Genomic DNA, 26,757 nt, shown 5'->3' on the forward strand with positions numbered 1-26,757 from the left:
TAACCAGGTTCCCTGCATCATGTTCCCACATGCTTTATGCATCCATTAACCCTTCTATGTCTGTACTGTTACACACTTAACATTATGGTTGGTCCATACAATCAGGGCAACTGTTACCACCCACCTTTCGTGTCTACCTCTTTCCTCATAGACTGTAAGCTTGCGAGCAGGGCCCTCATTCCTCTTGGTATTTGTTATAATCTATGTGATTATTGTTATGCTGTAATGTCTATTGTCTGTACAAATCCCCTCTGAAATGTAAAGTGCTGCGGAATATGTCGGCGCTATAGAAATAAAATGTATTATTATTATTAATAAATCAGACTCAATGATCGTGGTCAGCCGAGCGGGATCCTCTCAAGCATGCAGAGAATGAGCCCACACAAGGCAATCGCCAAGCATACCCAGGGTGCGACACAGCCGCAAAGGGCAGACACATTTACCCTGAGGGTCACAAAGGGCGGAAACATTTACCCTGGGATGGTGGGGGGTGCAACGGGCAGACGCATGGGCGGCACGGTGGTTCAGTGGATAGCACTGCAGCCTTGCAGCGCTTGAGTCCTAGGTTCAAATCCCACCAAGGACAACATCTGCAAGGCGTTTGTACGTTCTCCCCGTGTTTGCGTGGGTGTCCTCCCACATTCCAAAGACATACTGATAGGGAATTTAGATTGTGAGCCCCATTGGGGACAGTGATGATAATGTGTGCAATCTGTAAAGTGCTGTGGAATATGTTAGCGCAATATAAAAATAAAGATATTATTTACCCTACATCTGGGAAAATTTACACTAGAGGTCGCAGCGTGTGGGCTATTTACACTAGGGGTCGCTATGGACAGACAAATTCACCCTGGGGATCATAACAAGAGGATACAATTACACTGGGGGTCGCAATGTGTGGGCACATTTTAACTGGGGGTCGCTACGTGTGGGCACATTTTAACTGGGGGTCGCTACGTGTGGGCACATTTTAACTGGGGGTCGCTACGTGTGGGCACATTTTAACTGGGGGTCGCTACGTGTGGGCACATTTTAACTGGGGGTCGCTACGTGTGGGCACATTTTAACTGGGGGTCACTACTAGTGATGAGTGAACATGTTCGGATAAGGTTTTATCCTTGCATGCTCATGTGCAATTCAAGTGTCTTCAGCATGCTCAAATAATACATTCGAAACACCGCAGTTGCATGTCTCGTGGCAGTTTTACAGCTGCAACACATGCAAGCATTACCTGTTTGTTAAGCAATCTCTGCATGTGTTACAGCTGTCTAACAGCAGCGGGGTCTCGAAAATACTATTTGAGCACGTCGAAGACGCTAAGTTAGCAACCGAGCATGCACGGATTAGATCTTATCCGAGCACGTTCACTCATAACTAGTCGCTACGTGTGGACACATTTACACTAGCGGTCACGGTGCGTAGATACATTTATACTGGGGGTCTCTACCCGTGGACACATTTATACTGGGGATAACTATGGATGGAATGCCTTATAAAGGGGTCAAAAGGGTAGATACATGATACAGGGGGCAATCTGAGTGGATACATTTATACAAGGGTCACTATGGGTGGGATACTGACACTATTGCCAATCATTAAAAGTAAAGTCAGGCCCTATACAGATGACATCAGAGATCACGCAGAGCTTGGATATGGAGTTTCCGATAATATTAACACTTTTTTCATATTTTTTTAAACGAGATATAAATTCCTTGCTGTTTTTTTCTCTTTTGATTGCTGCAAATGCAGTTAGAAAAAGAACAGAAAAACATCTCTTGTCTCATTCAGATAAATAAGCCACGGATCCAGCCGAGCATTTCCATCCTGCAACCACCAGAGATTTCATGCAAATTATTTTTCCTGGGGCTAACTTACCAAGGGAAGATAAACCGTAACAAAATTACGTAATGAGCGCACGTGGTTCCCCTGGAAGAGCGGCTCCAGAGACTGAAACGAGGTACAAGGGCAAGAGAAAAGTAGGAAGAAGTTGTATCAAGTCCTCTCAACCTCCCACAAGGGTCACAAACTCTTCCTATAGGGTCCTTGGATCTCTTTTGAGGGCCTCAGTGGACCTTGCGGGCATTTTCAGGTTTAATTTTACTTTTTCGTTTTTATTGTTTGGATAACGCAGAGAAAAACTGTCAACTGGCTAATGTAATTTGTTCCAATTTCTTGACATTTTCAAGATCTCTGCTTACTGTCAACAAATGCAATCATTTTTTTCTTTCATCTAGACTGGACTGCAATTTCTCACAGATGAGGTTTTGCTGCAGTTGTATCCAGTCTGGTCAATCCGCTGTGGTCTCCAGGCTTGTTCATTGCAACACAATCAGAGGAGTTGCCTGAACTGTAGGCAACTGTAGCAAACCACCCACATCTGTGAAAAGGGACTAAATTAAAGGGACTCTTGTACAGGCGCTCGATAGTGCGGCCAATCATTTATATTCCCCTTCCCACCTGCTTGTCCATCCACCTCCTCCCTTCTCTTGCTCTATGAAGCCAGATCTGTCAATCAAAGAAGAGGATGTGGAGATCAAGGGAAAACAAGCAGGTGTGATGGTGTATATAAATGACTGGCAAAGCCGCTGTGGGACTTTGTCAGCACAGAATAACTGGTCAAACTGCGTCTCCTTAACTTTGCTAATATATTAATGCTTTACTGTTCATGAATAGAAAATTTTTGTCTTCATGTAAAGACTGAAAACAGCCAATAGGCACTGGTTCATGGCTCGTTACAAATATAGAATCTACATATAACACACTTCCTTCTCACCCCCCACTGGGGGTGGTCTTTGCTGTCCTTTCTCATTCTTGGGTCCTCTACCAGAGACCTGGGAGTTTAATGGTTCTGCGCAGGATCTTAGTTGTTCCCAGCATTGCGCTTTTCTGGACAGAGAGCTCAACTGTTGCTCCTGGGATCTGTTGTAGCCATTTCTTCCAACTCAGGGGTCACTGCTCAAAGTGCTCCTATCACCACTGGAATCACTGTTGCCTTCACCTTCCACATCTTCTCCAGTTCTCCTTTGAGGCCCTGGTATTTCTCCAGCTTCTTATATTCCTTCTTTCTGATGTTGCGGTCACTTGGCACCGTCACATCTATTATCATTGCTGTCTTCTGGTCCTTGTGTATCACAATGTCTGGTTGGTTAGCCAACACCTGCTTATCCGTCTGGATCTTGCATCCTGCCACTATGTGTTGGACGGTTTCTGAGGTTTCTTTGCATAGTCTGCACCTTGGGTCTTGTCTTGTGTGGTAGATTCCTGCTTCAATGGATCTGGTACTTCGTGTTTGCTCTTATGCTGCTGTGATTAGTGCCTCTGTGCTGTCTCTGAGTCCAGCTTTCTCCAGCCATTGGTAGGATTTCTCCATGTCAGCCACTTCCATTATTTGTCGATGGTACATTACATGCAGAGGCTTGTCTTCCCATGGCGCTTCATGTTCCTGTTCTTCTTTCCAGATCTGTTGTTGTTGCCTTAGGCTCTCAGCATCTCATCTTTTGGTGCCATTTTTCTGTTGTATTCCTGGATACTCCTTGTTTCATCCGTGATGGTGGCTTGGATGCTTATCAAGCCTCGACCACCCTCCTTTTTCTTGGTATACAATCTTTGGGTGCTAGACTTGGGGTGGAGACCTCCATGCATTGTGGGGAGCTTTCGTGTCTTCACATCTGCAGCTTCGATCTCTTTTGTACAGTACACAATGCCAGCAGGGTATCTGATAACTGGCAGGGCACATGTATTGATGGCACAGATTTTATTCTTCCTATTGAGTTGGCTCTTCAGGACCCGACTTACCCTTTGATGGTATTTGGATGCTGCCGCTTTCATTGTTTTCTCATCATGGTTACCGTATCCCTGTGGGATGCTGAGGTACTTGTAGCATGTCTGTACATCTGCTATGTGTCCTGCTGGTAATTCCACTCCATCAGTCTTGACTACAGTTAGGTCCAAATATATTTGGACAGAGACAACATTTTTCTAATTTTGGTTCTAGACATTACCACAATGAATTTTAAACAAAACAATTCAGATGCAGTTGAAGTTCAGACTTTCAGCTTTCATTTGAGGGTATCCACATTAAAATTGGATGAAGGGTTTTACGAGTTTCAGCTCCTTAACATGTGCCACCCTGTTTTTAAAGGGACCAAACGTAACTGGACAATTGACTCCAAGGCTATTTCATGGACAGGTGTTGGCAATCCCTTCGCTATGTCATTCTCAATTAAGCAGATAAAAGTCCTGGAGTTGATTTGAGGTGTGGTGCTTGCATTTGGAAGGTTTTGCTGTAAAGGAAACATGCAGTCAAAGGAGCTCTCCATGCAGGTGAAACAAGCCATCCTTAAGCTGCAAAAACAGAAAAAACCCACCTGAGAAATTGCTACAACATTAGGAGTGGCAAAATCTACAGTTTTGTACATCCTGAGAAAGAATGAAAGCACTGGTGAACTCATCAATGCAAAAAGACCTGGGCGCCCACAGAAGACAACAGTGGTGGAAAATCGCAGAATAATCTTCATGGTGAAGAGAAACCCCTTCACAACAGCCAACCAAGTGAACAACACTCTCCAGGAGGTAGGCGTATTAATATCCAAATCTACCATAAAGAGAAGACTGCATGAAAGTAAATACAGAGGATTCACTGCACGGTGCAAGCCACTCATAAGCATCAAGAATAAAAAGGCTAGACTGGACTTTGCTAAAAAACATCTAAAAAAGCCAGCACAGTTCTGGAAGAACATTCTTTGGACAGATGAAACAAAGATCAACCTCTACCAGAATGATGGAAAGAGAAAAGTATGGCGAAAGTGTGGTACAGCTCATGATCCAAAGTATACCACATCATCTGTAAAACACGGCAGAGGCAGTGTGATGGCTTGGGCATGCATGGCTGCCAGTGGCACTGGGTCACTAGTGTTTATTGATGATGTGACACAGGACAGAAGCAGCCGAATGAATTCTGAGGTTTTCAGAGCCATACTGTGTGCTCAGATCCAGCCAAATGCAGCCAAACTGATTGGTCGTCGTTTCATACTAGAGATGGACAATGACCCAAAACATAAAGCCAAAGCAACCCAGGAGTTTATTAAAGCAAAGAAGTGGAATATTCTTGAATGGCCAAGTCAGTCACCTGATCTCAACCCAATTGAGCATGTATTTCACTTGTTAAAGACTAAACTTCAGACAGAAAGGCCCACAAACAAACAGCAACTGAAAACCACCGCCGTGAAGGCCTGGCAGAGCATCAAAAAGGAGGAAACACAGTGTCTGGTGATGTCCATGAGTTCAAGACTTCAGGCAGTCATTGCCAACAAAGGGTTTTCAACCAAGTACTAGAAATGAACATTTTATTTACAATTATTTAATCTGTCCACTAACTTTTGGTCCCTTTAAAAACAGGGTGGCACATGTTAAGGAGCTGAAACTCCTAAACCCTTCATCCAATTTGAATGTGGATACCCTCAAATGAAAGCTGAAAGTCTGAACTTCAACTGCATCTGAATTGTTTTGTTAAAATTCATTGTGGTAATGTCTAGAACCAAAATTAGAAAAATGTTGTCTCTGTCCAAATATATATGGACCTAACTGTACCTTGCCTCTTTATTACCAACCAGCCGCACTTCTACAGTCCGAAGGACATCCCAATGTCTTCACCGTAGAACCTTGTCGGGTGGATCAGTGAATTTGATGTATCGTTCGTCTTTCGCATACAGCTTGATGTTGTCCATGTAGAGGAGTTGGCTGATGGTGCTTCCACTCTTGAACTTGTATCCATAGCCAGACTCTCTAATAATCTGTCTTAGGGGGTTCAGGCCTATGCAGAACAGCAATGGGGACAGTGCATCACCTTGGTATATGCCGTATTTGATGGTCACTTGTGCTAGTTGTCTTGAGTTAACTTCCAATGTTGTTCTCCATTGCCCCATTGAGATTCTGAGGAAGGTTCTTAATTTTCTGTTGACATTGTAGAGTGTCAAGCATTCACAGATCCATGTGTGTGGCATTGAGTCATAGGCAAGGCTGTGGAGTCGGAGTCGTGGGGTCGGAGTCCATTTTGGTGGGGTCGGAGTCACAGTTGGTGTCATGGAAATTGAGGAGTAGGAGGTTTGGCTTACCGACTTCACAGCCCTGGTCAAAGGATTTCCTGTTGTCAATCCAGGCTGTGCTGAGATTGGTCTGTCTGGATCTTGAGTGACTGCTCTATCTACTAGGAGCTGGTGCTTAGAGACTCTGGTGTCTGTCCCAATTTCTGTTCTGAGCTGGATTCATGTACTGGTTCATATGTTTCTGTAGCATGGTGGCTATGATGCCAGACAGGAGTTTCCATGTTGTTGTAAGGCAGGCTATTGGGCGGTTGATGGATGGAACTGTTCCTTTTTGAGGATCCCTTCAGCACTGTTCTTCCTTGTGTTAGCCAAGCTGGGTGGTGGCTTGCTTCTAGCCGTTGGTTCATCGGCTGCTTTACAATGCGTTCATTTACCACTATTAATTTCTTTAGTCAGTAGGTGTGGATCATGTCTGAGCCAGGTGCTGTCCAGCCCTTCATGTTCTTGACCCACTGTTGGATGTCTGCTTCTGTAATGATGACTGGTTCTTGCTCTAGCTTGCTGTGCTTCATTCTCAGATCTTGCAGCCACATTGCACTGGTGTTGTGTGCTTTTTCCATCTCCCATATGTTCCTCCAATATTGTTCAGTCTTTGCAATGGGTGGAGTTGCAGTCTTTGTGCTGTTACTCTGTAGTTGGGAGTACACCTTGGATGGTTCTCTGGAGAACATGGCATTTATCTTCTTGGCCTCAGCTTCTCTAGTGTATTTCCGTAGTCTTGCAGCAAGTGCTGAGAGCCTTTATATAGCAGTCTCTAGGGCTTCAGTTGGGATCAGGCAGAGTTTCCTCATACGCTTCATATATCCTCTCTCATTTGGTCTGCTGTTGTAGTAGCATTTCATAAGATCCAGGTTTTCTTGCCTTATTCATGAATGGTTTGTTCCAGTAGCCCATTTGTCATCAGACTGTCCTGGATCCTCAACATCTGACACGGCCCTTGTTAATCCGGGCAACGTCCGAGCCGGTATGACTGTCTTTGTTCGTAACACTCATGGCTATTAGAGGTAGGCACTATAGTGTTAGTAGTTTTGCCCAAGGACCACTACTGGTATCCTGTATTTTCAGTTTGACTGTTTTTTCTCTTTATAGGTATATTTGAGTAAAATGTAAATTGCTCTTTATTCTATAAACTACTGACATGTCTTCGAATTTCCTAGCACTAAATTTTGCATTTATTTTCAGAAAATGAGAAATGTTCAAAATAACAAAAAAATGCAGTGCTTGCAGACCTCAAATAATGCTAAGAAAACGAGTTCATAATCATTTAGAAACAATACTAATGTTGTAACTCAGGAAGAGTTCAGAAATCAATATTTTGTGGAATAACCATGATTGTTAATCACAGCTTTCATGCGTCTTGGCATGCTTTCCACCAGTCTTTCACACTGCTTTTGGGTGACCTTATGCCATTTCTGGTACAAAAATTTAAGCAGTTCTTCTTTGTTTGATGGCTTGTAGCTATCTTCCTCTTGATTACATTCCAGAAGTTTTCAATGGGGTTCAGGTCTGAAGATTGGGCTGGCCATGACAGGGATTTGATGTGGTGGTCCTTCATCCACACATTGACTGACCTTGCTGTGTGGCATGGCGCATTGTCCTGCTGGAAAAAAAAACACAGTCCTCAGAGTTGGGAAACATTGCCTGAGCAGAAGGAATCAACAGATTTTCCAGGATAACCTTGTATGCGGCTGGATTCAAACGTCCTTCGCAAAGATTAACCTACCCAATTCCAGCCTTGCTGAAGCATCCCCAGATCATCACTGATCCTAAACCAAATTTCACAGTGGGTGCAAGACACTGTGGCTTGTACGCCTCTCCACGTCTCCGTCTAACTATTAGACGACCAGGTGTTGGGCAAAGCTGAAAATTAGACGCATCAGAGAAGATTACCTAACTTCAGTCCTCTATGGTCCAATCCTTATGGTCTTTGGCAAACTTCAGCCTGGCTCTCCTTTGCTTCTCATTGATGAAAGGCTTTCTTCTAGCTTTATATGACTTGACCTCCGCATCTAGTAGCCTGTTACTAACTGTTCTTGACTTGCACTTCACCCTAGCTGCTATTTGCCATTCCTTTTATAAGTCACTTGATGTCATCCTGCGGTTGCTGAGTGACATTCAAATAAGATGACAGTCATCCCAGTCAGTGGAGAGTCGTTTCCGCCCTCTGCCAGTCTGTAGCTTTATTGTCCCCAATGTCTGCTGCTTGACCTTGTTGTAATGGACTGCCGTCTTAGAAATTTTAAGGATGGAGGCAACATGATGCTCACTGTATCCCTCTGCTAGTAAAGCCAGAATTGAGCCCTTCTTTTCCACACTCAAGACATTTCTTTTCAACTCCTTTGGCATGGTTAAAAGTTACTTTTTCATTCCTATTACTTTTGAGATATTACTAGCACCACAGCAGGGTTCTTTTTTTCATACTTTCCTTCGTTAAATAAGATTTGGTTCAGGTGATCACCTAATCAGAAGCACATTAAGTACAGTACAATGAGGAGTACTCTGGTTGGAATTCAACTGACACTGGAATGGAATGGCTGTCAGACATGTAGAGAAGCTGATTTTTATAAAACTGTGCAGAGGTCTCTTACTTTTTGCCGAAGATGGATGGATGTATGTGTGTGTATATATATATATATATATATATATATATATATATATATACAGTGTGTCCGTAAAGTCATGGTGCACTTTTGACCAATCACTGGAAAGCAACGAAAGACAATAGAAATGTGAACTCTGCTTCAAATACAAGCTCTCCCAGGTTCTATAGGATGATGTGGCAGCATGTACACATGCGCAGATGATGACGTAACACTGTGTATACAGCGGAGCAGCCCATGCCAGTCTAGATGCAGACGGTACAGAGGAAAGTTCAGTGTGTTCTGTGGCTCGCTAAATTCGAATCCGTGACCAAAGTGCTACGTGAATATCGGTGCGTTTATAACGAAGTGCCACCACATATGAATAACATTACTCGGTGGGATAAGCAGTTGAAGAAAACCGGCAGTTTGGTGGAAAAACCCCGTTCTGGTAGGCCATCAGTCAGTGACGAGTCTGTAGAAGCTATACAGGATAGCTACCTAAGGAGCCCTAAAAAAATCTGAGTGCGTGTGCTCGACAATTACACCTAAGCAAGACTACAGTTCATAAGGTGTTAAAGAAACATCTCTGTTTTACGGGGTACAAATTGCGGCTGTTGCACGCTATCAAAAAGGCGGATAGACCCAAACGATGCACGTTTGCTACAGATATGCTTCATGAGATCGACAATAATGCAAGATTTTTGCAGAAGATTGTGTTTAGCGATGAAGCGACCTTCCATATCCGTGGACATGTGCATAGCCATAACGTCCAAATACGGGCTGCTGAACAGTAACACCCCTAAAGTAAGCATGTGGTGTGGTGTGTGATATAATAAAACATAAGCAATGATTCCGGACATGATCTGGAGAGCAGCCATAGTGCCAAGACAAGGACTAATTGAATTTTTGAGTTTTGGGCGATGGAGGTGTTCAGGGGCAAGCATTTTTCCATCCTGATATTTAGACTGTATGAAAGGTCCCTGTCCTGTGTTTGCATCCAGAGGAGCCGGAGCTGCTGACACAGGGATTATGCTAAATCAGGGGCAAGCGCACCTCCCAAACCCTGAGCGAGAGCTTGTTAAGCGGCTGAAGTTTGCTGTCAGGTTCTACATTTCTCGCCAGCGCCCTTCACAAGCGTCCTTTGGATTCTTGGCCTGTTTTCCCTGCTTGCATGCTATCTGCTTGCCACATAGTTACTCAAGCAAGCAGTAATGTTAGAACGGGCAATGGGGAGGGAGTGGGAGATGCCCATATCTCAGCTCATCAAATATACAAGGTGGAGGCAGCAAATGGGGGTTGGGGCAGCACATTAATAATTGAAGTGCAGGGAAAACAAAATACAGAACAGCAAAAAACAGCTGCCGCTTCAAAAGGGGGAGTGCAAAACGGCACAAAGTAAGCAGCAGTCAACAGGGGACGGGAGGAGTAAGTGCGCAAAATAAAAGCAAACCATAACCCAAAGTCACTGACCTGGCATTAACAGGAACGTATGGATTCAAAGGGGTGGCTGCAGAAATATCAGCTGCAGGCTATGAGATAACACAGCAGCTCGGGCTGCCAGCGGAAAGGCTTGGCATTCCCCACAAAGTCAGCTGCTGAATCCAGAGTCAGTTGAATGCTCCACTTAGAACAAAATACATAAAGATCTGCAATATGGAGCCTTTTCCTGCAAAGTCAATATCTGGATCAGGATCCAGAAACTTCAACACTCCACGCAGAATAAAGGAGTCAAAAATAGATTTCACTGGGAGAAATCAAAAGTTATCAATGGATGTAAAAACAGATGCATCAGCTGACAACCAAATATCACAGAGGGTAAAAGTTTTCATTTGCAGCGTCAGTAACTTACTCCTCATTAAACTCAAGGGGTTTTCCACATTTTTCATAGTTTCATTAAAATACAAAAATTAATACCCTACCCATAGAATAAAAGATAACCTAATGATTGCTGGAAATTCGACAGCTGGGACGGCCAAAAAATGTTAAAATGCAAAGGTATGTATGCTGACCTATGCTTTACAGAGTGTGTGTATATATATATATATATATATATATATATATATATATATATATATATATATATATATATATATATATATATATATATATATACACACACATATACACACACACACACATACACACACTGTATATATAATATATAAAGCGCAATGTGGGTGTGTACATATGTCCGCACCGTCGCAGCTACAGCCACAAAATTTGGCACAGTCACACGTCTGGTCCCCGAGCGCGTCATAGGCTATGCTGTGAGGCGAAATTTTAACCCCATGCATTCCAATTCACCAACAATTTTACCCCTATCTAAATAAATGGGGAAAAAGTGAAAGGAAAAGTGTTGGAGGCAAATTGACAGCTGCCAGATGTGATCAAGAGGGACGTAAAGAATGAGAGCGATGGCGCCAAACAGTATATACCGTACAATTGCTAAGGTGGGGCCCTGACATGGGATACTCGCCACACACGGGGATATGAACACACACACAAAATGCGCCACACACTACCACGTGCTTCCACACATACAGTGCCTACAAGTAGTATTCAACCCCCTGCAGATTTAGCAGGTTTGATAAGATGCAAATAAGTTAGAGCCTTCAAACTTCACACAAGAGCAGGATTTATTAACAGATGCATAAATCTTACAAACCAAAAAGTTATGTTGCTCAGTTAAATTTTAATAAATTTTAAACATACAAGTGTGGGTCAATTATTATTCAACCCCTAGGTTTAATATTTTGTGGAATAACCCTTGTTTGCAATTACAGCTAATAATCGTCTTTTATAAGACCTGATCAGGCCGGCACAGGTCTCTGGAGTTATCTTGGCCCACTCCTCCATGCAGATCTTCTCCAAGTTATCTAGGTTCTTTGGGTGTCTCATGTGGACTTTAATCTTGAGCTCCTTCCACAAGTTTTCAATTGGGTTAAGGTCAGGAGACTGACAAGGCCACTCCAACACCTTGATTTTTTGCCTCTTGAACCAGGCCTTGGTTTTCTTGGCTGTGTGCTTTGGTTCGTTGTCTTGTTGGAAGGTGAAATGACGACCCATCTTAAGATCCTTGATGGAGGAGCGGAGGTTCTTGGCCAAAATCTCCAGGTAGGCCGTGCTATCCATCTTCCCATGGATGCGGACCAGATGGTCAGGCCCCTTGGCTGAGAAACAGCCCCACAGCATGATGCTGCCACCACCATGCTTGACTGTAGGGATGGTATTCTTGGGGTCGTATGCAGTGCCATCCAGTCTCCAAACGTCACGTGTGTGGTTGGCACCAAAGATCTCGATCTTGGTCTCATCAGACCAGAGAACCTTGAACCAGTCTGTCTGTCTCAGAATCCTCCAAGTGATCATGAGCAAACTGTAGACGAGCCTTGACATGACGCTTTGAAAGTAAAGGTACCTTACGGGCTCGTCTGGAACGGAGACCATTGCGGTGGAGTACGTTACTTATGGTATTGACTGAAACCAATGTCCCCACTGCCATGAGATCTTCCCGGAGCTCCTTCCTTGTTGTCCTTGGGTTAGCCTTGACTCTTCGGACAAGCCTGGCCTCGGCACGGGAGGAAACTTTCAAAGGCTGTCCAGGCCGTGGAAGGCTAACAGTAGTTCCATAAGCCTTCCACTTCCGGATGATCCTCCCAACAGTGGAGACAGGTAGGCCCAACTCCTTGGAAAGGGTTTTGTACCCCTTGCCAGCCTTGTGACCCTCCACGATCTTGTCTCTGATGGCCTTGGAATGCTCCTTTGTCTTTCCCATGTTGACCATGTATGAGTGCTGTTCACAAGTTTGGGGAGGGTCTTAAATAGTCAGAAAAGGCTGGAAAAAGAGATAATTAATCCAAACATGTGAAGCTCATTGTTCTTTGTGCCTGAAATACTTCTTAATACTTTAGGGGAACCAAACAGAATTCTGGTGGTTTGAGGGGTTGAATGATAAATGACCCTCTGAATAAACTTTTCACAATTTAAAAAAAAATTAAACAAAGAAATAACATTCTTTTTTGCTGCAGTGCATTTCACACTTCCAGGCTGATCTACAGTCCAAATGTCACAATGCCAAGTTAATTCCGAATGTGTAAACCTGCTAAATCTGCAGGGGGTTGAATACTACTTGTAGGCACTGTATACCACCCTCAGCACACGTTTCACCACACATACACCAACCTCGCCACATAAAAGTCCAAGCACAAAAGTCGCCACTCAAAACTCGCCACGCTGTCCCAGAGCTGTTTAAAAGATGAAAAGTGAGCTGTGATTGGTTGCTATCAGCAACATTTTCTTTGTAGACAGTTATGGTAACTGAGGCCTGTTATTCTTATCATTTCTATGGTGTTATTGTCCTTCTGTAAAGCTGGAAACAACACAATTTATTACCATGCCAACACAGACCACCCTCTGACACAGACTGCAGGGGGAGCCCAGTATCACACAGGAAAGGATTAGATGCACGGCTCGGCAGTCAGTATCACACAGGATAGGATTAGATACACAGCTCAGCAGACAGTATCACACAGGATAGGATTAGATACACAGCTCAGCAGTCAGTAAACAGGATAGGATTAGATACGCAGCTCAGCACACAGTATCACACAGAATAGTATTAGATACACGGCTCAGCAGACAGTATCACACAGGATAGGATTAGGTACACGGTTTTTATGTGCAATACAATCATTATAATTTGTTATAACTAACCACAGTTGTTTACTATGCCCAGGCAACGCCGGGCTCTTCAGCTAGTACGTACATATATATATATATATATATATATATATATATATATATATATATACACACACACACACACACACACAATTTTTTTTTTCCAGCAGAAGACGTCAGCACTCCTTTTTCCGTGGTTCAATACTTTATTGGAAATCTATGTGCACGAATGACATACAGTGCGGTCTTCAATACATCTTACTTGTTTCAGAATATCATTCCTTAATCATAGATGTTTTACACATCCGAAAAATCAAACCATCCTGCCCCTTCCACATATTCCAATTACAAGGAGTATGCGGAAGGGGCAGGATGGTTTGAAAAACCTTTTTAACAGGGATTTTTTTGTATGAGTAAAACATCTATGATTAAGGATTGACATTCCAAAACAAGTAAGATATATTGAAGACCGCACTATATGTCATTTGTGCACAGATTTCCAATAAAGCATTGAACCAAGAAAAACAAAGTGCAAACTTCTTCTGCTGATATACTGCTTTGACTACTCAGGCTGTCTTGCACCCAAAATGCAACTGATGTGGGTTTGATGAGCTTTCATTTTCTGTGTTTAAAAAAACAAAAACAAATGGTGGCCACATGAGTTGAGGGGTGTGAGACATACGGACCTCAGGACCGAGATACTGCAGCAATTAGTAAAACAAGACTTTAATCTTGCGGCGAATTGAAGAACTGATGATCAATTAATATCTGCACATTTCTGGATCCGGCAGTAATGAGTGGGTGTCAGGCTCTCATTGAAATATGCAGCTTAAAATATCAAGTGTCTAGACACCCCAACTGGCTCCATGCACCAGCGGCGAAAAGAAAAGTAGGGGAAAAAAAAACCTCTGTAAAAAAGGGAACGTTTCAATTTAGACTTTTGAGAAATTGGAAAATGATAGAAGAACGTATGAAGATGAAGTCTGTGCTGCCACACGAGGCCTCTAATAAATCAATCACTTTCTCATTTCAGCAGATTACTGCAGTAAGCAAAAAATAAATAAATAAAATATCCGTCTCCAAAGTCCCAGACGATAGAAAACGGCTGCAAGCAGGCACAACAGAGGAAGAACTGACAGGCGGCTGATACAGGACACAATAATATCTACTGGCCCGCCACTCACCATTATAACCACGCTGTCTGCCATTATGTTTGTAGACAAATTTTGACTGAATCACTGAATATGTGGGGTCTCAACTTGGCAAGAGAAGTCACATGCTTTACTCTCTGTCTCTCAATTGCATTAGAGACAAGAAAGGAGAGAAAGATGCAGATGTCTACAGACAGCTCCACACGCATTTTACCGCTGAATGCCAGGGGCCACATTCTCCCCACTTATGAGACGTGTATATGCCACAAGTGTCCTAAAGGAGAGGTGCAGATGTGTTTTAAAGTCAGATCTAACAAGTGGTGTCCATAGGTAGCAGTCCGGCACAGTGGCTGGAGGTCCTGCTGGTCTGACTCCACTGGGCATAAATATGCAGGCTATCCAAAGGCCAGGTCACCAAAACGATGGAGATTCACAAAATCCCAAATTACTTGTAGGGTCAACATATCACCATTTTCAGGATCACTGCTAGTGTCAATGATTTGAACTTTTTTTTTTTCACATTCTGCAGTTTAAAACGCAGAAACCTTTGGGTTTGGTGGATATGATGTGGATTTACTGTCTAGATTTTGAGGTAGAAAACCAGAAGTGTGTAACTGTAAGGGTACGTGCACACGTTGCAGATTCTGCTGCGTTGTACATTACCATTAAAGTCTATGAGAAATTAAAAAAGCTGTGCACATGCTGCGGATTTTCCCGCGCGGATTTAAATCAGCAGCATGTCAATTCTTTTGTGCGGATCTGCAGTGTTTTGACACCTGCTCCATTATAGGAATCCGCAGGTGTCAAAACGCAGGGGAAATCCGCACTAAATCCGCAGGTAAATCGCAGGTCATTTTACCGGCGCAATTATCTGTGGATTAAGCCAAATCCGAGTGGAAAAATCCACAGAAGAATCCGCAACGTGTGCACACACCCTAAGGCTACTTTTACACATCAGGTTTTCGGCGTCAGGCGCGATCCGGCGTCGTGCCGGAATGCCGGATCCGGCAAATGTTTTGTAAAACCTGATGTGCCGGATCCGGTTTTCTGCCGGATCCGTCTTGTTCTTGACAGACAAAACCGGATCCGTCTCATCCGGTTCATCCGTTTTTCGACGGATTACGCCGGATCTGGCTTTTAAAATTGACCATTGTGGCCTTCCGAACGGGATTGGCTACTGGAAAACTATATATAGCATGTTCCTACAGCCCTTCTTTGACAGGTTGTAGTGGGCAGAGCTACTGAGCATGCTAAGACCAAAAAAAACGGATCCGGCCACCGGATCCGGCTTTCGCCGGATCAGGCGCATTGCGGCGCTCATAGGCTTTCATTGTGTGAAAAAGACGGACGCGCCGGATCCGGCGTGTCCGGCTTTTTCGCCGGAGACAAAAAACGTTACAGTAGCCGTTTTTTCCAGACGCCGGATCGCGACACATTGCCGGATCGGCGAAAACCGGATGAAACGCATGGCCATCCGGCGCGATCCGGCGCAAATGCAAGTCAATGGGGGGGAAACCGGATCCGGCATTGCATTTCGCCGGATCCGGTTTCTGTCAAAAGCGCCGGATCGCGCCTGACGGCGAAAACCTGATGTGTGAAAGAGGCCTAACAGCTAGAGATGTGAAGTCGGTAAGCCAAACCTCCGACTCCACAGTACTGGTCACTACTGGGCATGTACATAAAGGGCAGCACAGATTCATCTCATCTACGACCCCACAGCACTGGTCACTACTGACATGTACATAAAGTGCAGCACAGATTCATCTCATCTACGACCCCACAGCACTGGTCACTACTGAGCATGTACATAAAGGGCAGCACAGATTCATCTCATCTACGACCCCACAGCACTGGTCACTACTGACATGTACATAAAGGGCAATACAGATTCATCTCATCTACGACCCCACAGAGCTGGTCACTACTGAGCATGTACATAAAGGGCAGCACAGATTCATCTCATCTACGACCCCACAGCACTGGTCACTACAGACATGTACATAAAGGGCAGCACAGATTCATCTCATCTACGACTCCACAGCACTGGTCACTACTGAGCATGTACATAAAGGGCAGCACAGATTCATCTCATCTACGACCTCGCAGCACTGGTCACTACTGAGCATGTACATAAAGGGCAGCACAGATACATCTCATCTACGACCCCACAGCACTGGGCACTACTGAGCATGTACATAAAGGGCAGCACAGATTCATCTAATCTACGACTCCACAGCACTGGTCACTGACATGTACATAAAAGGCAGCACAGATTCATCTCATCTACAACTCCACAGCACTGGTCACTACTGAGCATGTACATAAAGGGCAGCACAGATTCATCTCATCTATGACCCCACAGCACTGGTCACTACTGACATGTGCATAAAGTGCAGCACAGATTCATCTCATCTACGACTCCACAGCACTGGTCACTACTGAGCATGTGCATAAAGTGCAGCACAGATTCATCTCATCTACGACTCCACAGCACTGGTCACTACTGAGCATGTGCATAAAGGGCAGCACAGATTCATCTCATCTACGACCCCACAGCACTGGTCACTACTGAGCATGTACATAAAGTGCAGCACAGATTCATCTCATCTACGACTCCACAGCACTGGTCACTACTGAGTATGTACATAAAGGGCAGCACAGATTCATCTCATCTACGACCCCACAGCACTGGTCACTACTGAGCATGTACATAAAGTGCAGCACAGATTCATCTCATCTACGACTCCACAGCACTGGTCACTCCTGAGCATGTACATAAAGGGCAGCACAGATTCATCTTGTCTACAACTCCACAGCACTGGTCACTACTGAGCATGTACATAAAGGGCAGCACAGATTCATCTCATCTACGACCCCACAGCACTGGTCACTACTGAGCATGTACATAAAGGGCAGCACAGATTCATCTCCTCTACGACTCCACAGCACTGGTCACTACTGACATGTACATAAAGGGCAGCACAGATTCATCTCATCTACGACCCCACAGCACTGGTCACTACTGAGCATGTACATAAAGGGCAGCACAGATTCATCTCATCTACGACCCCACAGCACTGGTCGCTACACAGCTAAATGCTAATTCTTAGATCTTGAACAGAACAGACATTTATAGGACATTTCATAACTTTCCCAAATTTTTATAAAAACATTTACAGCACATCCTGCACTGAACTACTGTACCCAATTTATTATATATTTCAGGAGTCAGAATCGGAGCATTTTATACAAACTCCAACAAAATGGACACTGACTCCAACTCCACAGCCCTGGTAACAACAAAGTGAGTAAAAATTATACCAGGTCGAAACAGAAACGGACCTGCGGTGCAGAACTAATATTTGTAGCAAGTCAAACCCAGACGTACATGTACCACATGTGGATTTGTCTACACTTTTCACAGCTGAGGGTTTTAAGGAGATATAGAATATAACAAGACTTCACAAAATGAGAAGGTAACACATAAGGTCAGTGACCCAGCTTTCCCAGGATCAGATATATCCGAGACCCGGCATGATCAATAGGAATACAACTACTGAGGTCCCTACTAAATATGAGTACGTTCTGGGCCCCTGTTTCCAAACAATAGCCAGGGGATAAGAATACAAGCCAGGGGATAAGAATATAGAGCTGCTGGCACATATACTAATGCATTCCATTTCAGAGCTCAATAAAATGGGTTCCCAACTCCTCTGCACAAAATGCTAAGGGTCATTGTGCAGGGAAACCAGTATGAAGCAGTAATACAGTGGTCTGCAACTGGGAAACTACACACTCCAGACTGCAGCTGTTAGAGCATACTGGGAGTTGTAGTCTCACGATGGCTGGCAGTACAGTATGAGGGGGTGCTCCTACTCACCTTATTGGACCACTTATAGGCTTGGAGCAGCTGGCTGTACAGCGGGGTCTTGTCATGGACAGGGTCCAGGCTCAGTAGGCCGCTGTTATGAAGCGGGTGGTTCTCAGACGGTTTCCCCACCAAATTGCTGAGACGTTCGAGTTCGCTGCAGAGAAACAAAAGAGGAATCAGCAACCACAACCTGCTGCTCTTGGTGTAGTACTAAAACTCCTAGTATGTCCTGATGTGATGGGAAATGGAAGAGAATGAAGAGCAAAGTAATCTAGCAGCAAAAAAAACATACTGATCTTGAGATGGGGCATTCTCACATGGCTCATTGCTTGAGAATGGCAGCCTTACCCACCGCCAACCAACTGAGTGCCAACCACCATCAATGCCAACTCTATGGACCAGGCACCTGCAAATGCGCCGCCTACAGGCCGAGTCCAGTCAGTGCAAGTCCAAAGCTCATTGTGATGTGCCATACATGGTGACACATTGTAACAAGAAATCAGCACAGGAGTGTGTTGCGCTAACTAGATACACTGTAACAAACGCCCATCTGTGACAAGTATTAGATCTGGACAAGCTGTAGCCTCAGGATATGAAAAAGGTTTTGTTTTTGATTAAAACCAGAAAACCTGTCCAGACCTAATGCATCTCACAGCAGAAGGTTTTTTACAAATGTATCCAGTCTGCACAATCCTTTTCTGTGGATTCTGGACTGATACATACATTATGACAAACTATCAGCACAAAAGAGACCTCTGACCCCACGAGCTGCACCAGACACTGGCACCAAACCCTCAGCTGTGAGAAGGAAGAGGAGATCTATAAAGGTTTCTTCAGCCTCTAGATGCAAATGAGGAAAGAATAACACCAGTACTGCCCTGACACCCCACAGCTGAGGGTTTGCTGCAGACAATCCTCTGTGCGTTGCAGGCTGATACACTGTAACGAACTATCAGCAGCACAGCAGAGACATGCTTTGATGGGATACACGGGAATAAACCCTCAGCAGTGGTCAGGACAGGGCTGCAGCCAAGCCACAATGTTCCCAATCACAGAGCACAAGAACCCAGCCATCCTGCCCCTGCACCCGACAGAGGGGGATTGTGGTAACAGCCCAGCAGTCTGGACAATGTGCTGTGAGGTGAGCTTTCTGCACTGACACAGTGTATCAGACTCTCCGGACAGCAGGGAGACAGACTGCACATTGTAACAAAGCCTCAGCTGTCAGAAGCCATGGGTCACAGACAGTTACTGAATTCCCTGCAGCAGGCAGAGATACGGAAACAGATTATGAACCCCGACAGTTCTACATCAGCCCGTACTTGAGGTCCCGGTTGACGCAGTGCAGGTTGTCCTGGAAGTCGCTCATGAAAGCTCTCTCCCGGGCCTCCTGGCTCTCCTTGTTCTTCATACCGTCCTTCAGGCAGTCAAACACCCGGGTGACGCTGGAGCGCAGCGCCTGGATAGAATGAATGGCCTGGGAGAAGGCCTCCAAGTTCACCCCGACGTTCAACGAGTCCGCCATCATTCTCAGTCCGTCCAGCCGCCGCAGCTGTGGGGACCGTCCCCGGGTGATGACGTCACGAACCCGCGAAGAGGACGCCGGGAGTTGTGGTGAGGAGCTCAGGCAGAGGGCTCGTCCGAGAGTCAGGAGCTGTAGTCATGGTGATAACAGAGGCTCCGAAGTGTCATTCAGGGGTCTGCCAGAGCTGGGGGTGTCCACGGTGGTCAGAAAGCTTCCCATAGTACTACAGCCAACGTGTCACTACCTGACACGGAACATGGAGGCTGCACCAAAGTCTGCTCTCCTGTAGTAACACAATAATGTCTGCTTCCCCCTGTAGTAACACAATAATGTCTGCTCCCCCTGTAGTAACACAATAATGTCTGCTCCCCCTGTGGTAACACGATAATGTCTGCTCCCCCTGTGGTAAAACAATAATGTCTGCTCCCCCTGTAGTAACACAATAATGTCTACTCCCCCTGTGGTAACACAATAATGTCTACTCCCCCTGTGGTAAAACAATAATGTCTGCTCCCCCTGTAGTAACACAATAATGTCTACTCCCCCTGTGGTAAAACAATAATGTCTGCTCCCCCTGTAGTAACACAATAATGTCTACTCCCCCTGTGGTAAAACAATAATGTCTGCTCCCCCTGTAGTAACACAATAATGTCTGCTCCCCCTGTAGTAACACAATAATGTCTGCTCCCCCTGTAGTAACACAATAATGTCTGCTCCCCCTGTAGTAACACAATAATGTCTGCTCCCCCTGTAGTAACACAATAATGTCTGCTCCCCCTGTAGTAACACAATAATGTCTGCTCTCCTGTAGTAACACAATAATGTCTGCTCCCCCTGTAGTAACACGATAATGTCTACTCCCCTGTAGTAACACGATAATGTCTGCTCCCCCTGTAGTAACACGATAATGTCTGCTCCCCCTGTGGTAACACAATAATGTCTGCTCCCCCTGTGGTAACACGATAATGTCTGCTCCCCCTGTAGTAACACGATAATGTCTGCTCCCCTGTAGTAACACGATAATGTCTGCTCCCCCTGTAGTAACACGATAATGTCTGCTCCCCCTGTAGTAACACGATAATGTCTGCTCCCCCTGTAGTAACACGATAATGTCTGCTCCCCCTGTAGTAACACAATAATGTCTGCTCCCCATGGTAACACGATAATGTCTGCTCCCCCTGTAGTAACACGATAATGTCTGCTCCCCATGGTAACACGATAATGTCTGCTCCCCCTGTGGTAACACGATAATGTCTGCTCCCCCTGTAGTAACACAATAATGTCTGCTCCCCCTGTGGTAACACGATAATGTCTGTTCCCCCTGTAGTAACACAATAATGTCTGCTCCCCCTGTGGTAACACAATAATGTCTGCTCCCCCTGTAGTAACACAATGCTCCCCCTGTGGTAACACGATAATGTCTGTTCCCCCTGTAGTAACACAATAATGTCTGCTCCCCCTGTGGTAACACGATAATGTCTGCTCCCCCTGTAGTAACACAATAATGTCTGCTCCCCCTGTAGTAACACAATAATGTCTGCTCCCCCTGTAGTAACACAATAATGTCTGCTCCCCCTGTAGTAACACAATAATGTCTGCTCCCCCTGTAGTAACACAATAATGTCTGCTCCCCCTGTGGTAACACGATAATGTCTGCTCCCCCTGTAGTAACACAATAATGTCTGCTCCCCTGTAGTAACACGATAATGTCTGCTCCCCATGGTAACACGATAATGTCTGCTCCCCCTGTAGTAACACGATAATGTCTGCTCCCCCTGTAGTAACACGATAATGTCTGCTCCCCCTGTAGTAACACGATAATGTCTGCTCCCCATGGTAGCACGATAATGTCTGCTCCCCCTGTGGTAACACGATAATGTCTGCTCCCCCTGTAGTAACACAATAATGTCTTCTCCCCCTGTGGTAACACGATAATGTCTGTTCCCCCTGTAGTAACACAATAATGTCTGCTCCCCCTGCAGTAACACAATAATGTCTGCTCCCCCTGTGGTAACACGATAATGTCTGTTCCCCCTGTGGTAACACAATAATGTCTGCTCCCCCTGTGGTAACACGATAATGTCTGTTCCCCCTGTAGTAACACAATAATGTCTGCTCCCCCTGTGGTAACACAATAATGTCTGCTCCCCCTGTAGTAACGCAATAATGTCTGCTCCCCCTGTAGTAACGCAATAATGTCTGCTCCCCCTGTAGTAACACAATAATGTCTGCTCCCCCTGTAGTAACACAATAATGTCTGCTCCCCCTGTAGTAACACAATAATGTCTGCTCCCACTGTAGTAACACAATAATGTCTCCTCCCCCTGTAGTAACACAATAATGTCTGCTCCCCCTGTGGTAACACAATAATGTCTGCTCCCCCTGTGGTAACACGATAATGTCTGCTCCCCCTGTAGTAACACGATAATATCTGCTCCACCTGTGGTAACACAATAATGTCTGCTCCCCCTGTGGTAACACAATAATGTCTGCTCCCCCTGTAGTAACACGATAATGTCTGTTCCCCCTGTAGTAACACAATAATGTCTGCTCCCCCTGTAGTAACACAATAATATCTGCTCCACCTGTGGTAACACAATAATGTCTGCTCCCCCTGTAGTAACACAATAATGTCTGCTCCGCCTGTGGTAACACAATAATATCTGCTCCACCTGTGGTAACACAATAATGTCTGCTCCCCCTGTAGTAACACGATAATGTCTGCTCCCCCTGTAGTAACACAATAATGTCTGCTCCGCCTGTGGTAACACAATAATATCTGCTCCACCTGTGGTAACACAATAATGTCTGCTCCCCCTGTAGTAACACGATAATGTCTGCTCCCCCTGTAGTAACACAATAATGTCTGCTCCGCCTGTGGTAACACAATAATATCTGCTCTACCTGTGGTAACACAATAATGTCTGCTCCCCCTGTGGTAACACAATAATGTCTGCTCCCCCTGTGGTAACACAATAATGTCTGCTCCCCCTGTAGTAACACAATAATGTCTGCTCCCCCTATGGTAACACAATAATGTCTGCTCCCCCTGTGGTAACACAATAATGTCTGCTCCCCCTGTAGTAACACAATAATGTCTGCTCCCCCAGTAGTAACATGATAATGTCTGCTCCCTTTGTGGTAACACGATAATGTCTGCTCCCCTGTGGTAACACAATAATGTCTGCTCCCCTGTGGTAACACAATAATGTCTGCTCACCCTGTGGTAACACGATAATGTCTGTTCCCCCTGTGGTAACACAATAATGTCTGCTCCCCCTGTGGTAACACGATAATGTCTGTTCCCCCTGTAGTAACACAATAATGTCTGCTCCCCCTGTGGTAGCACAATAATGTCTGCTCCCCCTGTAGTAACGCAATAATGTCTGCTCCCCCTGTAGTAACGCAATAATGTCTGCTCCCCCTGTAGTAACGCAATAATGTCTGCTCCCCCTGTAGTAACACAATAATGTCTGCTCCCCCTGTAGTAACACAATAATGTCTGCTCCCCCTGTAGTAACACAATAATGTCTGCTCCCCCTGTGGTAACACAATAATGTCTGCTCCCCCTGTGGTAACACAATAATGTCTGCTCCCCCTGTGGTAACACGATAATGTCTGCTCCCCCTGTAGTAACACGATAATGTCTGCTCCACCTGTGGTAACACAATAATGTCTGCTCCCCCTGTAGTAACACGATAATGTCTGTTCCCCCTGTAGTAACACAATAATGTCTGCTCCCCCTGTAGTAACACAATAATATCTGCTCCACCTGTGGTAACACAATAATGTCTGCTCCCCCTGTAGTAACACAATAATGTCTGCTCCCCCTGTAGTAACACAATAATGTCTGCTCCGCCTGTGGTAACACAATAATATCTGCTCCGCCTGTGGTAACACAATAATGTCTGCTCCCCCTGTAGTAACACGATAATGTCTGCTCCCCCTGTAGTAACAGTGCTCACCCTGTGGTAACACAATAATGTCTGCTCCCCCTGTGGTAACACAATAATGTCTGCTGCCCCTGTGGTAACACAATAATGTCTGCTCCCCCTATAGTGACACAATAATGTCTGCTCCCCCTGTAGTAACACAATAATGTCTGCTCCCCCTGTAGTAACACAATAATGTCTGCTCCCCCTGTGGTAACACAATAATGTCTGCTCCCCCTGTGGTAACACAATAATGTCTGCTCCCCCAGTAGTAACACGATAATGTCTGCTCCCTTTGTGGTAACACGATAATGTCTGCTCCCCTGTGGTAACACAATAATGTCTGCTCCCCTGTGGTAACACAATAATGTCTGCTCCCCCTGTGGTAACACAATAATGTCTGCTCCCCCTGTGGTAACACAATAATGTCTGCTCCCCCTGTGGTAACACAATAATGTCTGCTCTCCCTGTGGTAACACAATAATGTCTGCTCCCCCTGTAGTAACACGATAATGTCTGCTCCCCCTGTAGTAACACGATAATGTCTGCTCCCCCTGTAGTAACACAATAATATCTGCTCCCCCTGTAGTAACACAATAATATCTCCTCCCCCTGTAGTAACACAATAATGTCTGCTCCCCCTGTAGTAACACAATAATGTCTGCTCCCCCTGTAGTAAAACGATAATGTCTGCTCCCCCTGTGGTAACACAATAATGTCTGCTCCCCCTGTGGTAACACAATAATGTCTGCTCCCCCTGTGGTAACACAATAATGTCTGCTCCCCCTGTAGTAACACAATAATGTCTGCTCCCCCTGTAGTAACACAATAATGTCTGCTCCCCCTGTAGTTACACAATAATGTCTGCTTCCCCTGTAGTAACACAATAATATCTGCTCCACCTGTGGTAACACGATAATGTCTGCTCCCCCTGTGGTAACACGATAATGTCTGCTCCCCCTGTAGTAACAGTGCTCCCCCTGTGGTAACACAATAATGTCTGCTCCCCCTGTGGTAAAACAATAATGTCTGCTCCCCCTGTGGTAACACAATAATGTCTGCTCCCCCTGTAGTAACACGATAATGTCTGTTCCCCCTGTAGTAACACAATAATGTCTGCTCCCCCTGTGGTAACACAATAATGTCTGCTCCCCCTGTGGTAACACAATAATGTCTGCTCCCCCTGTGGTAACACAATAATGTCTGCTCCCCCTGTAGTAACACAATAATGTCTGCTCCCCCTGTAGTAACACAATAATGTCTGCTCCCCCTGTAGTAACACAATAATGTCTGCTCCCCCTGTAGTAACACAATAATGTCTGCTCCCCCTGTAGTAACACAATAATGTCTGCTCCCCCTGTAGTAACACGATAATGTCTGCTCCCCCTGTAGTAACACAATAATGTCTGCTCCCCCTGTAGTAACACAATAATATCTGCTCCCCCCTGTGGTAACACAATAATGTCTGCTCCCCCTGTAGTAACACGATAATGTCTGCTCCCCCTGTGGTAACACAATAATGTCTGCTCCCCCTGTGGTAACACGATAATGTCTGCTCCCCCTGTAGTAACACAATAATGTCTGCTCCCCTGTGGTAACACAATAATGTATGCTCCCCCTGTGGTAACACAATAATGTCTGCTCCCCCAGTAGTAACACGATAATGTCTGCTCCCCCTGTGGTAACACAATAATGTCTGCTCCCCCTGTGGTAACACAATAATGTCTGCTCCCCCTGTGGTAACACGATAATGTCTGCTCCCCCTGTAGTAACACGATAATGTCTGCTCCCCCTGTAGTAACACAATAATGTCTGCTCCCCCTGTGGTAACACGATAATGTCTGCTCCCCCTGTGGTAACACGATAATGTCTGCTCCCCCTGTGGTAACACGATAATGTCTGCTCCCCCTGTAGTGACACGATAATGTCTGCTCCCCCTGTGGTAACACGATAATGTCTGCTCCCCCTGTGGTAACACGATAATGTCTGCTCCCCCTGTGGTAACACCATAATGTCTGCTCCCCCTGTAGTAACACAATAATGTCTGCTCCCCCTGTGGTAACACAATAATGTCTACTCCCCCTGTGGTAACATAATAATGTCTGCTCCCCCTGTGGTAACACAATAATGTCTGCTCCCCCTGTGGTAACACAATAATGTCTGCTCCCCCTGTAGTAACACAATAATGTCTGCTCCCCCTGTAGTAACACAATAATGTCTGCTCCCCCTGTAGTAACACAATAATGTCTGCTCTCCTGTAGTAACACAATAATGTCTGCTCCCCCTGTGGTAACACAATAATGTCTGCTCCCCCTGTAGTAACACGATAATGTCTGCTCCCCCTGTAGTAACACGATAATGTCTGCTCCCCCTGTAGTAACACAATAATATCTGCTCCCCCTGTAGTAACACGATAATGTCTGTTCCCCCTATAGTAACACAATGCTCCCCCTGTGGTAACACAATAATGTCTGCTCCCCCTGTGGTAACACAATAATGTCTGCTCCCCCTGTAGTAACACAATAATGTCTGCTCCCCCTGTAGTAACACAATAATGTCTGCTCCCCCTGTAGTAACACAATAATGTCTGCTCCCCCTGTAGTAACACGATAATGTCTGCTCCCCCTGTAGTAATACAATAATATCTGCTCCCCCTGTAGTAAAGAGATAATGTCTGCTCCCCCTGTAGTAAAACGATAATATCTGCTCCCCCTGTGGTAACACAATAATGTCTGCTCCCCCTGTAGTAACACGATAATGTCTGCTCCCCCTGTGGTAACACGATAATGTCTGCTTCCCCTGTGGTAACACAATAATGTCTGCTCCCCCTGTGGTAACACAATAATGTCTGCTCCCCCTGTAGTAACACAATTATGTCTGCACCCCCTGTAGTAACACAATAATGTCTGCTCTCC

The 26,757-nt window shown here is 45.2% G+C and overlaps 1 protein-coding gene across 1 annotated transcript in view; it reads right to left on the bottom strand.

Annotated features, from left to right (window-relative positions):
* The window catches only part of MED27 (mediator complex subunit 27), a 249,788-nt gene extending 229,761 nt beyond the window's left edge, over positions 1-20,027 (bottom strand). The window contains exons 1-2 of the mRNA XM_073555964.1: positions 19,708-20,027; positions 18,395-18,539 (exon numbers count right to left, since the gene is read on the bottom strand). Of these exons, the coding sequence (XP_073412065.1) occupies positions 18,395-18,539; positions 19,708-19,913 (351 nt within the window). The 5' untranslated portion in view covers positions 19,914-20,027. The remainder of the gene's footprint in view (positions 1-18,394; positions 18,540-19,707) is intronic.
* Positions 20,028-26,757: the final 6,730 nt, after the last annotated feature.

This window comes from Dendrobates tinctorius, unplaced genomic scaffold (assembly GCF_039654945.1).
Source record: "Dendrobates tinctorius isolate UK_male_01 unplaced genomic scaffold, ASM3965494v1 ptg000231l, whole genome shotgun sequence".
Taxonomy (NCBI): Eukaryota; Metazoa; Chordata; class Amphibia; order Anura; family Dendrobatidae; genus Dendrobates; species Dendrobates tinctorius.